The 13,717-nt window shown below is 39.0% G+C and overlaps 1 protein-coding gene across 3 annotated transcripts in view; it reads left to right on the forward strand.

Moving 5' to 3' along the window:
* NSD1 (nuclear receptor binding SET domain protein 1) overlaps positions 1-13,717 on the forward strand; it is a 143,616-nt gene that overhangs the window by 77,586 nt on the left and 52,313 nt on the right. For all 3 annotated transcript variants that reach the window (XM_068979574.1, XM_068979572.1, XM_068979573.1), the window contains 3 exons: positions 3,884-4,008; positions 6,499-6,769; positions 7,844-7,953. In XM_068979574.1, the coding sequence (XP_068835675.1) occupies positions 3,884-4,008; positions 6,499-6,769; positions 7,844-7,953 (506 nt within the window). The remainder of the gene's footprint in view (positions 1-3,883; positions 4,009-6,498; positions 6,770-7,843; positions 7,954-13,717) is intronic.

The raw sequence follows: 13,717 nt of genomic DNA on the forward strand, positions 1-13,717 counted from the left end.
TTGGTTTCTGCCAAACATCAACATGAATCAGACATAGGTATACATACGTACCCTCCCTTTTTGAAGCTCTCTCCGACTTTCCTCCCCATCCTACCCCTCTAGGTTGTTACAGAGTCCGGTTTGAGTTCCCACAGTTGACTTTTATATATTGATCTTATGTGTTGCAGCCTTGCTGAACTTTTTTTTTTAAGCTCTAATCGTTTTATTATGAATTCCTTAGTATTTCCTGGGCTTCCCTAGTAACTCGCATGGTAAAGCATCTGCCTGCAATGCAGGAGACACGGGTTCGATCCTCGGGTCAGGAAGATCCCCTGGAGAAGGAAATGGCAACCCACTCCAGTATTCTTGCCTGGAGAATTTCATGGACAAAGGAGTCTGGCAGGCTATAGTCCATGGGGTTGCAATGTCTTCAGCCAAAAGAGATCGTTTTGCTTCATCCTTTCTAATCTGGGTAGATTTTGTTTCTTTTTCTTGCCTAATTGCCCTAGCTTAATCCTTCAGTGCATTGTTGAGGACAAGTAGAGTGAACAGACACCCTTGTGTTACTCCTGATGTTAGGGAGGAAAGCTTCTGGGATTTCACCATTTAACTATGATATTTATTTACTGGGATTTTGATACACGGCCTTTCAGACTGAGAAAATTCCCTCTATACCCAGTTTGTTTAGTTTTTCAGATTTTTTTTTGTGCTTATTGAGATGATTATTCCTGTTTATTTCATTTAATATGACCTATTAACTTTCTTACGGGGGCTTGAATTTTCCTGTCCATCAGACTGTAAACCGACAGGAGGATCAGTCACAATTTCTGAAGGACTTGTCCTCTCTCCTGCTCCCCTTCTGCTTGGTGCCAAAGCACCTTTCCTTGTGGTCTCCTGGAGGTTGGCATACGGTTTACTTCCGTGTCACTATAACTCTGAGGGTAGAGTCTTTCGGGGCCCAAGTTTAGTCTCCTTTAAACTCCTGCCTCCCAACAGGGTTGCCAAGAAGTCCTCAGGACAAAATCAGTTTCAGTGCTCTCCTTATTTCCGTGGGTTATTACTTTCCATTGGATTTTGGTTTGTAGTTCTTTACAGTTTTGTCAGTTTTTACTTTAAGGTAGGTTTTTAAACATTTATGCAGTATTTGTATTTACTTTCAACAGGAGATGTGGGCTGAGTAATTTGCCATTATTATGAAGAGTTGTTTATATTTTTGCCTCCACCCTCCCTTTAAATTCTTTTTCCTCTGAGATCCCAGAACTAGAGTAGAGGTATGACAGGGTTTAATAATCTGTATTGGTGGATTGATGTTGCTGTTAGTATTCTAGTTTCTTGGGAAATAACAGTGTTTTGAAGAAAAGATCTAAACTTACTCAGGGTAAAGTTTACGTTCTACAAAAGTAACACACTTTTTAAGTGTGAAACCAAATGTTTTTTAGTAAATTTACTGAGTTGCACAAATATCCCTATAAATCAGTTTTTGAATATTTATAGGATTTCTGTAAGATCATCATAGTTAGCCCCTGTTCCTATTCCTAGTCCCAGGCAACCACTAGTCTACACTCTCATCTCTATAGATTTGCCCTTTCTGGACATTTTATATTAATGGAATTATACAATGCATGATCTTTTTGTCTTTGTTTTTTTCATTTAATATAATGTTTCTGTGGATTACTAATATTGTGGCATGTAGCAATATCTTACTCATTTTGGCAGTGTGCCCAGGATCACCCCTGTCCCTGATGTCATATTTCTTATTCCCAGTGTGTTCCTCACTTTGAACATCCTACCTTGCACTCGGGGACTCCCACAACAAGTGTGCCCCATGTCCTGTGCATCTTGGGCACCTCATCTTTCTCTCCACCTGCCAGAAAAATCCCACATTCAGGGTGCCCCATGCCTAAAACACCCCTATTTTATAACTTTCTATGTCTTGAGAACCCTATATTCTGTGCATCTGGGCACCCGGGCCTCAGATATGGATGGCTCCGCTTACCTGTTCCCTGCTTTCCAACGCTTGCCCTCTTTTTGTTGTGCCCAGTATCTTGGGCCCCCATGCTGACTGCACTGGGTGCTGTACCCTAGTTTGCCCCAGTGCTTGTTGAGCCTGTGACCTTTTCTTTTGTTTTCCTTTTTTTAAGAGAACACCCATATTGCCACATTAAAATGAGGCAGGAATAACGTTCTCTGAAGTCACCATATTATGAAGTATTCCTGGCCTCTTGAGTAGATTGTATCCAGCATTCTGTAGGCATTAGCCTCTGCTCCCAAAGAGTTTATAGTATAGTAAAATGATTCTTGTTGTTTTTCAGTCGCTAAGTCTCGTCTGACCCTTTGCCACCCCATGGACTGCAGCATGCCAGGCTTTACTGTCCTTAACAATCTCCCAAAATTTGTGCAAATTCATATCCATTGAGTCAGTGATGCTGTCTGTCTCATCCTCTGCAGTACGAAAAGTAAAGTGATTACAACATGTGAAGTATATTAAGACTAGGATAAAGGTTTATAGGGAAATTATAATAGATACTTGTTTCACTGTTAATTCAAAGAGAAATGGTATGGTACTTTGATATTTTGGATATAAACATGGCAAGAGGTATATTTTTAAAGCAGGTACCCAGAATTCTATATCTTATCTTTTCTGTCAGGATACATGCAATACGTTTTTAAATGCTATATTGGCATACATTTAATGGTTTACAGATAACTATTTTTTTGATGTTTCTAAAGTGAAACTCATCACAACTGTGATAGAAAATACGTGTGAAATGCTTTTGAAATTCATGTTGTCGTACTGATAGGGTAAATATTCTATCTGGATATTCATCTAATATTCTGCATAATCCAGCGAGAAGTTGTTTAGTCACTAAGTTGTGTGATTCTTCTGCAACTCTATAGACTGTAGCCCACCAGGCTCCTCTGTCCATGGGATTTCCCAGGCAAGAACACTGGAGTGGGTTGCCACTTCTTTCTCTAGGGGATCTTCCCAACCCACGGATCAAACCCATGTCTCCTGCATTGGCAGGTGGATTCTTTACCATTGAACTACCTGCTGCTGCTAAGTCACTTCAGTCGTGTCCAACTCTGTGCGACCCCATAGACGGCAGACCACCAGGCTCTCCCGTCCCTGGGATTCTGCAGGCAAGAACACTGGAGTGGGTTGCTATTTCCTTCTCCAATGCATGAAAGTGAAAAGTGAAAGTGAAGTTGCTCAGTCGTGTCCGACTCTTCGCGACCCCATGGACTGCAGCCTACCAGGCTCCTCCGTCCATGGGATTTTCCAGGCAAGAGTACTGGAATGGGGTGCCATTGCCTTCTCCATTGAACTACCTGGGAACCCCCTTAAGAGAGATGCTACATGGTGTTCTTTATGATTTTGCCTGATTTAGAATCTATATTGTATTATTAGCTCTGTTACTGTAGGATGCTGTGTGCTCTACTGCGCTTACTCGCTCAGTCGTGTCCGACTGTGCGACCCCATGGACTGTAGCCTGGCAGGCTCCTCTGTACCTGGGATTCTCCAGACAAGAATGCCGGCGTGGGTGGGCATGCCCTCCTCCAGGGGATCTTCCTGACCCAGGGATCAAACCCAGGTCTCCCGCATTGCAGGTGGATTCTTTACCATCTGAGCCACCAGGGAAGCAGCTATAGGACTAGATTCAGTTTAATTTCCTTAAGCTTAGGTGGGCTGTTTGTGGATAGAGCAACAAAGGTCTTCCTTCCTCCTAATTTTTGCATAAGGTAAACCATAGCAAATCATTTTTACCCTCTTGGAGCTTAAACCATGGTGTTTTTTGTGAGTTTCCTATTTCTGTTCCTTTGGGAATGCAGAGATGGTTATATGAAAACATTGGATTTCTCTCTAACTTTTTGTTTAATACTGAACTTGTGCCTCCTCTTTTAGCTGTGCGATCAGAGAAGAAACGCCTTAGGAAGCCAAGCAAGTGGCTTCTGGAATATACAGAAGAATATGATCAGATATTTGCTCCTAAGAAAAAACAAAAGAAGACACAGGAACAGGTTCACAAGGTATATTCCAACATTTCAACAATGTTTTATCAGTCCTTTTAGGATACTGCAATTTTGCCTTCATTATCATGTTTTATCTTCACGGGACAATAGTTTCCTTAACTGGAATCTTGTTTTTTAGTTTTTTATTTCCAGTTTCTGGCATAGTGTTTAGCATATACTAGTTATACAGAAAAGGTATAAATGATTCTACATACTATGTGTGTATAGTGTGTGTGTGTATACTTTCCCCTTTTGCTTTTGAAACTATTTTAATGATTTAGGAGTATTACTATGATAAAATATTTAGTAAAAAATAATATAAATAATATAAAAATAATAGCTTGATCCTGATTCTGTCAACAAATGTTACAGTACCTATTTGCTTTATTTTTCACTTGAATTGCTTGAAACTCAAAGTATTTTAAAGTAAATTAGAGATATTTTTCAGAGAAGGCAATGGCACCCCACTCCAGTACTCTTGCCTGGAAAATCCCATGGGCGGAGGAGCCTGGTAGGCTTTAGTCCATGGGGTTGCAAAGAGTCGGACACGACTGAGTGACTTCAGTTTCTCTTTTCACTTGCATGCATTGGAGAAGGAAATGGCAACCCACTCCAGTGTTCTTGCCTGGAGAATCCCAAGGACGGGGGAGCCTGGTGGGCTGCCGTCTATGGGGTCGCACAGAGTCGGACACGACTGAAGTGACTTAGCAGCAGTAGTAGCAGCAGAGATATTTTGACTCTGTTACTACTTGTACCTCTAAAAATCTAATAACAAATCCTTGTTCAGATTTCCCCAGTTATTTCCTAACCTTTACATTTAATTTATCTGAAACAAGATCCAGTCCAGGACTACACTTTATGTCTTGTTGTATTTCTTAAATCACTTTAAATCCAGGACAGTCCCCTGTTTTCTTGACTCTGTGTAAGTGATGAGAGTGACATATTAAAAGTATCTGCCTTCTCAATTTGCTTCTAGGTTCCCTGTTAAGTGGTAGTTTTAACTAACATTTTGATAGATTCAAGTTAAACATTTTGGCTAGATTACATCATAGCTGTTGCATGACATTGAAAAGTATTTAACCTCCACTAGCTCAAAATGGTGATTAACTGATCTCTCTGGTTTATGTTATGCTTCACCTCTTTTGATCAAACAACAGTACACGTATAATTAATTTGACTCCAACAGAATATCCTGTTTCCCATCAGCTATTTCCCTGGTTTTTTTAAAGCAATTATAATTCCTTGTCTATATCAATAATTTCATTTGAAGTTACAAAATGAAGACTTTCAGATTTTATTATTTCTTCTGCTTATATTATCTGGCAGTCTCATTTTATAGTATAGAAATGGGTATATTTCTTTCCCATTAATGTATCAATTCAACATTGGAAGTTTATTATTAGCTGCTTTTATTGATGACACATTAGGGAATCTTTTGGAGAAGGAAATGGCCAACCCACTCCAGTATCTTTGCCAGGAGGATTACATGGACAGAAGCCTGGCGGGCTACGGTCCATAGGGTCTCAAAGAGTCAGACACGGCAGGGAAACTAACACTTTCACTTAAAGTGAATCTTTTTTTTCTTTTTTTTTAGATCATCACTATGGCCTTAATGAATTTTTATAGCTTTAGTGTTTCTCAGTCTCTGTGATGTTGAATAATTTGCTTTGGAAATGAATTGAGATCATTTTGTCGTTCCTGAGATCATTTTGTCGTTTTTGTCTTATCTGTCAATGATGTTTTTACCCTCTAAAATTATAGTGAAATATATGTATATAACATAAAATTCATCATTTTAACCTTTTTTCCTCCCAGTTTTTATCTATTTTTGTTCTTGGCTATCCTGGCTCTTCTTTGCTATATGTGGGCTTTCTCTAGTTGTGGAAAGTAGGGGGTACACTTAGTTGTGGTGCGTAGGCTTCTCATCGTGGTAGCTTGTCTTGTGCAGCATCAGCTCTAGGCGCGCCAGCTTTAGTAGTTGGAGCGTGCAGCCTCTGAAACACGGGCTCAGTAGTGTTGTCGGCGGGCTTAGTTGCTCTGTGTCATGTGGAATCTTCCTAGACCTGGCACTGAACCCGTGTCTCCTGCACTGGCAGATTCTTATCCAACTGTGCCACCAGAGAAGTCCCTGACCATTTTTTAAGTGTAAAATTCTGTGACATTAAGTATGCAATCATTGTCTTTGGAACTTTTTCATGTTCCCAAACTGAAACTCAGTATCTGTTAAAATGTTTCCACTTCCCCCTTCCTTTAATCCCTGGCAACCACCATTCTAGTTTTTTTGTCTCTGTGACAATTTTCCTATTAACAGAATTCACCTCATACAAGTGAAATCATACAATATTTGTCATTTTGTGTCTGCTCATTTCAGTTAGTGTTATGTCTTCAGGTTTTTTCCATTTGTAGCATGTGTCAGAATTTCATTCCTTTATAAGTGCATTATTCTTTCTAACACTTGAATCACAACAATTTTGGCCTATGGATTGCCCGTTTATCTTTTGTTCTTAGGTAAGTTCCCGCTGTGAAGAGGAAAGCCTTTTAGCCCGATGTCGATCTAGTGCTCAGAACAAACAGGTGGATGAGAATTCTTTGATTTCAACCAAAGAAGAGCCTCCAGTTCTTGAAAGGGAGGCTCCATTTTTGGAAGGGCCCTTGGCTCAGTCAGAACTTGGAGGTGGACATGCTGAGTTGCCACAGCTGACCTTATCTGTGCCTGTGGCTCCGGAAGTCTCTCCACGGCCTGCCCTTGAGTCTGAGGAATTGCTAGTTAAACCACCAGGTAAGATGGGGATGGGTCTCAGTATGTAAGTGGGTATACTTAGAGGATGCAGGAGATTTTAGTATGTTTTGATGGAAAGCCAGTAGTGTATCTGTGTACAACAAACTATCCATTTTGATCCTGGGAAATTCTTACAGTACTGGCCAATGGATACAGTTACTGGTCATGAATTGGCGGTGTACTGTCAGGAAGACATATTAAAAAACAAACAAACTAGGCTCCTTACACTGTTACTGCTCTTCATAATTGTTGATCAACCACAGTGTGAATCAGCACTCAGACTAGGATTTTGGGGAAGAGCACTGCATACTAGTTGAGTAAACACAAAAAAATTATACTTTAGATACGATTTTTACCAGTCTTTGTGTTACTTGGGAAGTTGTTTTTAATTTTATACTTTTTAAATACTGACTATTGAGTATTGTAGTCAGCCAAGGAAAATTCTGCATGTAACTTTCTTAAATTCCCAAGAGTTGCTTGTGATGTTATTCTTTAGAAAGGTATCCAGTTGTGCAGAATCAAATAAGATAGAATCAAAAAGAATAATCGCTGTTATGTGCCAAACTGTTGTTTGGCTGTTTTATATAATTCTTAAGAGCAGTCCTATAAAGTAAGTAAGTGTCTCTACTTATTTAGGAACAGAACAAAAGTTCTACTCTTGGTCCATTTGTGCCCAGAATTCTGGCTCTGTTGAATTCACTTCTCCTTTTTTTTTTTTTTTTAACCACCAGTTGATTGCTGTAAATGCAGTTCTGCCCTTTTGATTTCTCCCTTAGTTCATTGGTGATTTAAAAAACATATATATATATAAATATATATATAGTATATACACACACATTGACATTAGAACAACCTCACATTAGTTTGTGTCTATATTCAGAACTATTTTCTTATTTTGTTTTACATTAACTAGTATTTTATAATAAATAAATTTTTACCCCGTCTCTTCCCAGAATATCATGAGAAAAAAACAAAAAAATAGATGACTAATTTTTGCATGATACATAAGTTTTTTAAAAAATCAGCTTGTGCCCAGTTTCTAAATCATCTAATGAAAAGATACATGCATTTCAGGAAATTACGAAAGTAAGCGTCAGAGAAAACCAACTAAGAAACTTCTTGAATCCAATGATTTAGACCCTGGATTTATGCCCAAGAAAGGGGATCTTGGCCTTACTAAAAAGGTATGTTAATTTTAGTCAATTCTAAAATAGGGTTGCATCCAGGAAATAGGGGATTTTAAAAACAAATCTTTTGGTAATACCTATAACATCAATACACATGTACATAGAAATTCTAGAATGTCAGAGTATATATGGTTCATCTGAGTGGTTCTACATTAACAGACCATTTTGCATTTGTATGAACATATGTCCCAGTTGGTTTTAGATTTTCTTTTGAAATGAAAATGAAAAAAGCCTTTACAATTGAGTAAAGTTTGCGTTTGTTGTAATCTCTTTTCTTGGTTCAAAACTTCTTACCTGATTTCTACTTCACTTCTGTCTCTACAGGCCACTGTAAGTTAATGCCATTGCATTCAGTGTCTGAGTAATACCTCAGAAAAGACCCTGTTCAACTATAATCCAGGCATAAACATTTCATCTTCAGTTTTGCGAACTTGGTTCCCATTAGCCAAGAAGGCATAATTTTATAGTAGTTAGAAATAGAAAATTATTTTCTAATTCTATAATGAATCATAACTGGATATTGAATCCTTAGGATATATCCTGTTCTCTTTGTATTTGAGGAATAAGTATATGTTAAAGTTTCAGTTGTAGGATGCACAGATTTCCTGTTTTTAAATATATATATATATATTTATTTGGTTGCATTGGGTCTTACAGTAGTTATGACACACAGGATCTTTCATTATGGTGGACAGACTCTAGTGTTTGCACTTGGGCTCAGTGCTTATGGCGTCCATTGCTCTGTGGCATGTAGGATCTTAGTTCTCTGACCAGAAATCGAACTTGCATCCCCTGCACTGCAAGGCAGATTCTTAACCACTGGACCACCAGAGAAACCGCCAGATTACCTGTTTTTAAAAATTCTTTTTCCTTAAAGAAAAAATATAAGATTGTAATCAAGTCATAAATAAATTGAGTTTCTGGAATTCTTTTCTTAGCCCTGGCAAACTTCTAATCTTTAATCCTATATTAAGTCCCCTTGTTTTTGTTAGTCACCCACCAGTAAATGTAAAACTTATTGTATTTTTATTAATATATTATTTTAAAAAGTCATTTTATGTACTTTAGTTTTTCTTCTCAAAGCAATCCTATGACATGGACTTTTCAGTTTTTCTTAGGTTCATCTCTTGCCCTCTGCATTTTCTTTGCAGTCCGTGCAACCTTCAGTGACAATATGTCTCCAACCCACTATCCTCTTGTTCCTTATACTCTAGTAAGGCTGAGAACATCTCCTGCAGTGCTTTCTCTCCTGGCTTGTATTATTTAAATCATAGCCACTTTGCAAGATTGTTGGAAAAGGGCCAGGGAAACTGGGATTCAGTTGAGCATGGAAGTGACTTTTGCAATCAGATGATAGATTTAATAGGTGAGTCATGGGAGGCCTGTTGTCTTACTGCTAGAAGTGAGGCACTGCAAATATCAAAAGAAAGTAAGAACTCAGGCGAGGTAAGTGAATGATCCCCTCCTCCCATTTTGTGCTAAGCTGCTTCAGTCATGTCCAACTCTATGTGACCCTGTGCGGTATAGCACACCAGGTTCCTCTGTCCATGGGATTCTCCAAGCAGGAATACTGGAGTGGGTTACCATTTCCTTCTCCAGGGGGTCGGTCTTCCCGACCCAGGGATTGAACCTGTGTCTCTTGACATCTCCTGCCTTGACAGGCGGGTTCTTTACCACTGCTGCCATCTGGGAAGCTCTATGGAGCTATAATTGACATACCTAAGTTAATGATGTGAAGAAATAAGATGAAATTTGAATCCTCAGTTTTGAGGTTTTGAGACTGTGTTACTTAAAAAATAGTGTTAATTTGTTTTATAATAACTGTAAATGCAGTGTTAAAATTGTATTTTAAAATAGTTAATCTGTGTAACCTTGCTCTGTCCAATGTAGGTTTCTAATATGAAATTTAAGAGGATAAAAAGCATGATTTAGTTGGAACTTCCTTGGCTGTCTAGTGGTCAAAAGAGTCCTCACTTCCACTCCAGGGGGCAGGAAACACGTGGTTTACTTGATGTGTGTGTGTGCTCACTTGCTCAGTTGTGTCCTTCTCTTTGTGACCCCATGGACTGTAGCCTGCCAGGCTCTTCTGTCCATCGGATTTCCCAGGCAAGAATATTGAAGTGGGTTACCATTTTCTATGCCAGGGGATCTTCCTGACCCAAGGATCAAACTAGTGTTCTCTTGCATTTCCAGGTGGATTCTTTTTACCACTGCTCCACCTTGGATGCCAATTTAGTTGATACACTTAATTTTAATAGGCGAATGTGTCCCAGAACTCTTGAGATTTAATTTACACCAATAAAATGCACAGATCTTAATTGTTTGATGTCAGTTGATAGACAGTTGTATATACCATGTCATAAGTACCAGCCAAATTAAGTATGCTATATAAATCCACTACCCCCAGAAGTTCCCTTGTGTCCCCTTTCATTAATTATCCATTCTCATCTCTTCCAGAGGCAAAACTTTCTAACTTCTGTTACCATAGATTAGTTTTGCTTGTTCTTTCTTTTTTTTAAGTTTTGGTTGCGCTGGGTTGTCATTGCTGCAGGTGGGCTTTCTCTGATTGTGGTGTGCAGGCATCTTGTGATGGCTTCTCTTGTGGCAGAATATGGGCTCTCGAATGCATGGACTTCCATAGTTGCAGATTGCAGCCTCAATAGTTGTCGCAAATGGGCCTCTTGGCCTATGGAATCTTTCTGGAGCAGAGATTGAATTTGTGTCCCCTATATTAGCAGGCAGATTCTTAACCACCAGACCATCAGGGAAATCCAGTTTTGCTTGTTCTTAAATGTCATATATTTTGTTTTGTTTTTGTTAGCTGGCTACTTTTATTCAAGACAATTATTTGAGATCCATCCACAAAGTTGCTATTTCAGTAGTTCACTTCCTTTTATTGCTGAGTAGTAGTTCCAAGTAGTTTGCTTGTCTTTTTTCCTGTTGAGGCACATTTGTGTTTTCATTTTGGGTCTATTAATTATAAGGCTGGTATGAATATACCCAGAGTCTTTTTGTGTACACATATTTTCATTTTTCTTGGTTTTGTAAATACTTAGGGTTGGGAATGCTGACTCATAAATGTTTTCCTTTTAAAGAAAATGCCAAACACTTCTCCAAAGTGCTTGTACAACTTCACATTCTCAGCAGTGATATATCAAAGTTCTAGTTGCTCCACATCTTTAATAGCATTTTGTTTACTGGTCTTTTTAAAATTTAGCCGTTGTAGTGGATATGAAATGATACCTAATTATGGTTTTAATTTGTATTCTCTAGCGACTAATGATTTTGAGCCCCTTGTTATGTGCTTACTGACCATTCCTATGGTCAAAGAACTATTCAAGCGCACGTATTTTTGGTTGGGCTGTTCAGCTTTTTTATAGTTGCCTTTTTAGGAGTACTTTTTGTATTTGGAATATGAGTCTGTTGTCAGGTATATATACTGTAAATATTTTTTCCCAGTCTGATGGTTGCCTGTTCTTTTTTTTTTTTTTTGCCTGTTCATTTTTAAGTTATATCTTTCATGAAAAGGAATTTTTGAAGTTTTTTTTATGATTTATATTTTGTGTTTATTTCAAGAAATCTTTGCTTACCACATTGACACAAAAATGTACTTGTTGTGATTTCTTTAGAGATTTTATGATTTTGATTTTATGTGTAGATATTCGTTTTTTTAAAAAAATGATTAATGACTTTATTTGATAAATTTCTGTGAAGAGTGAAGAATAAGAGATAATACTTGTATTAGTTGGGCTGCCCTGACAAAGCAACACAGGCCAGGCAGCTCACACAACATTAATTTTTGCACAACTCTGGCGGCCAGAGTCTGGGATCAAGGTTTCAGCAGAATTCCTTTCTTCTAAGGCCTCTCTCTGTGGCTTGTAGACGTCCGTCTTTCTCCCCGTGGCATCACGGGGCTTCCCCTTCATGTGTCTGTGTTCTAAGCTCTTCCTATGAGGACACTAGTCCTTTCCTGCTCAGTAGAGCAGCAAGGGTAAGAACAGTGAGAAATGAAGAAGGAGAGTCTGGGGGAGTGAAGTCCGTTGTCACCGTAGGGGCCAAGGCTGCCCCTCACGTAGGTTATTGGAACCAGCACCCAGGCACCCCGAGAGCTGGGAGGAGGGGGCCTGGAGCAACTCATTTCCTGTCACCATGTCCCCCACAGGTCCCTGCTGGGCAGCATCCACTTCCTGCTCCTGGTTTTCCTGAAGGTACCCCTGCTCCTGGGCATGATTGGTACTGTCCTCTGGGTCAGCAGGTCTCTGAGGAGATCTGGGGGGAAACCCCAGGAAAATTGGTAGCCCCCATTCTCTTCAATGTCTTGTCCAGAGAGAAAGACTGATAAAAGTTGGAGGTTCCATTGCGGTAGGACTTTCAGGCTTATCCAGTTCCAAGGAAGGCAGAGCGGGTGCCATCAGTGATCAAAATGGGAACACAGTCTTTTTTTCTTTTTCCCTTTTTTAAAGTTTTATTTATTTATTTACTTTACAATATTGCATTGGTTTTGCCATACATTGACATGAATCCGCTGGGACACGGTCTTTTTCAAATTCTTCTACCTGAGTTGAGCATGTCCTGCTCTGAGAGGCTAAGACAGTCATCTTCTTCTGATGTCATACACTCATTCCTTCACTCACTCATACTCATACACATGGTCTCAGGGGAAGGTTTGGGGATTCATCTCTATAGTTTGAATAAGAATGAAGGGGATGCTGGAACCTCCATTGACCAGCAACATGATGCCTGGAGGAAGAGTCCTTATCTGGGTCAGTGGTCACTTTAACTCAGACCCCAGGGTCTGCTTTGATTCTCTCAGCCTCACACCAGTAAGTGTCTGCATTGTTTTGCCTGAGCTCCCGCAGGTGCATTGAGAAGCTGGATCTAGTGTGTTGGATGGAAACTATACAGGTTATAGAATGAAACGATGCCATTTGCAGCAGTTGCTTGGACCTAGAGATGATGGTACTAAGTGAAGCAAACAAGAGAGACAGTATCATATGATATCACTTATATGTGGAATCTAAAAAAATGATGCAAATGAACATGTAAAAAACAGACGCAGAGACAAAGAAAATAAACTTACAGTTACCAAAGGGGAAAGGATGGGGAGGGATAAATTAGGAGTTTGCGATTAACATATACACACTACCATATATAAAATAGACAACCAACAAGGACCTACTGTATAGCACAGGGAACTCAACTCAATATTTTGTATTACTAATAACCTATAAGAGAAAATATTCTGAAAAAAGTTATGTGTTGTATACAACGGAATCACTTTGCTATACACCTGAAATTAATACAACATTGTAAATCAACTATGCTTCAATTAAAAAATTAATTTAAAAACAAGTTTGAAAACACCAAAATAAAAAAAGAATGTGCAGATGATAACCTGTTGAATGAGGAGGTACAAGCCACTCACACGGGGTCTTAGCATCCAGAAATCCCACTTTGGAAGTGAAGCCCATGAGGTCATTTTGTTTGAAGTTGTTGTTGTTGTTTAGTCCCTGAGTCATGTCCAGTTCTTTGCAACACCATGAACTGTAGCCCACCAGGCTCGTCTCTCCTTGGGATTTCCCAGGCAGGAATACTGGAGTGGGTTGCCATTTCTTTCTCCAGGGTAGATCTTCATTTTTTGAGATGGAGTTTTGAAGTGCATATCCAGTTATTTTAGTACCATTAATTAAAAATCTCTATTGCTATCCAATTCTCTTACATATTTTTGGTTTCTTTAAGCATTAAATATAATTAATGTCCC

The sequence above is a fragment of the Capricornis sumatraensis genome, chromosome 9, assembly GCF_032405125.1.
Source record: "Capricornis sumatraensis isolate serow.1 chromosome 9, serow.2, whole genome shotgun sequence".
Classification (NCBI taxonomy): domain Eukaryota; kingdom Metazoa; phylum Chordata; class Mammalia; order Artiodactyla; family Bovidae; genus Capricornis; species Capricornis sumatraensis.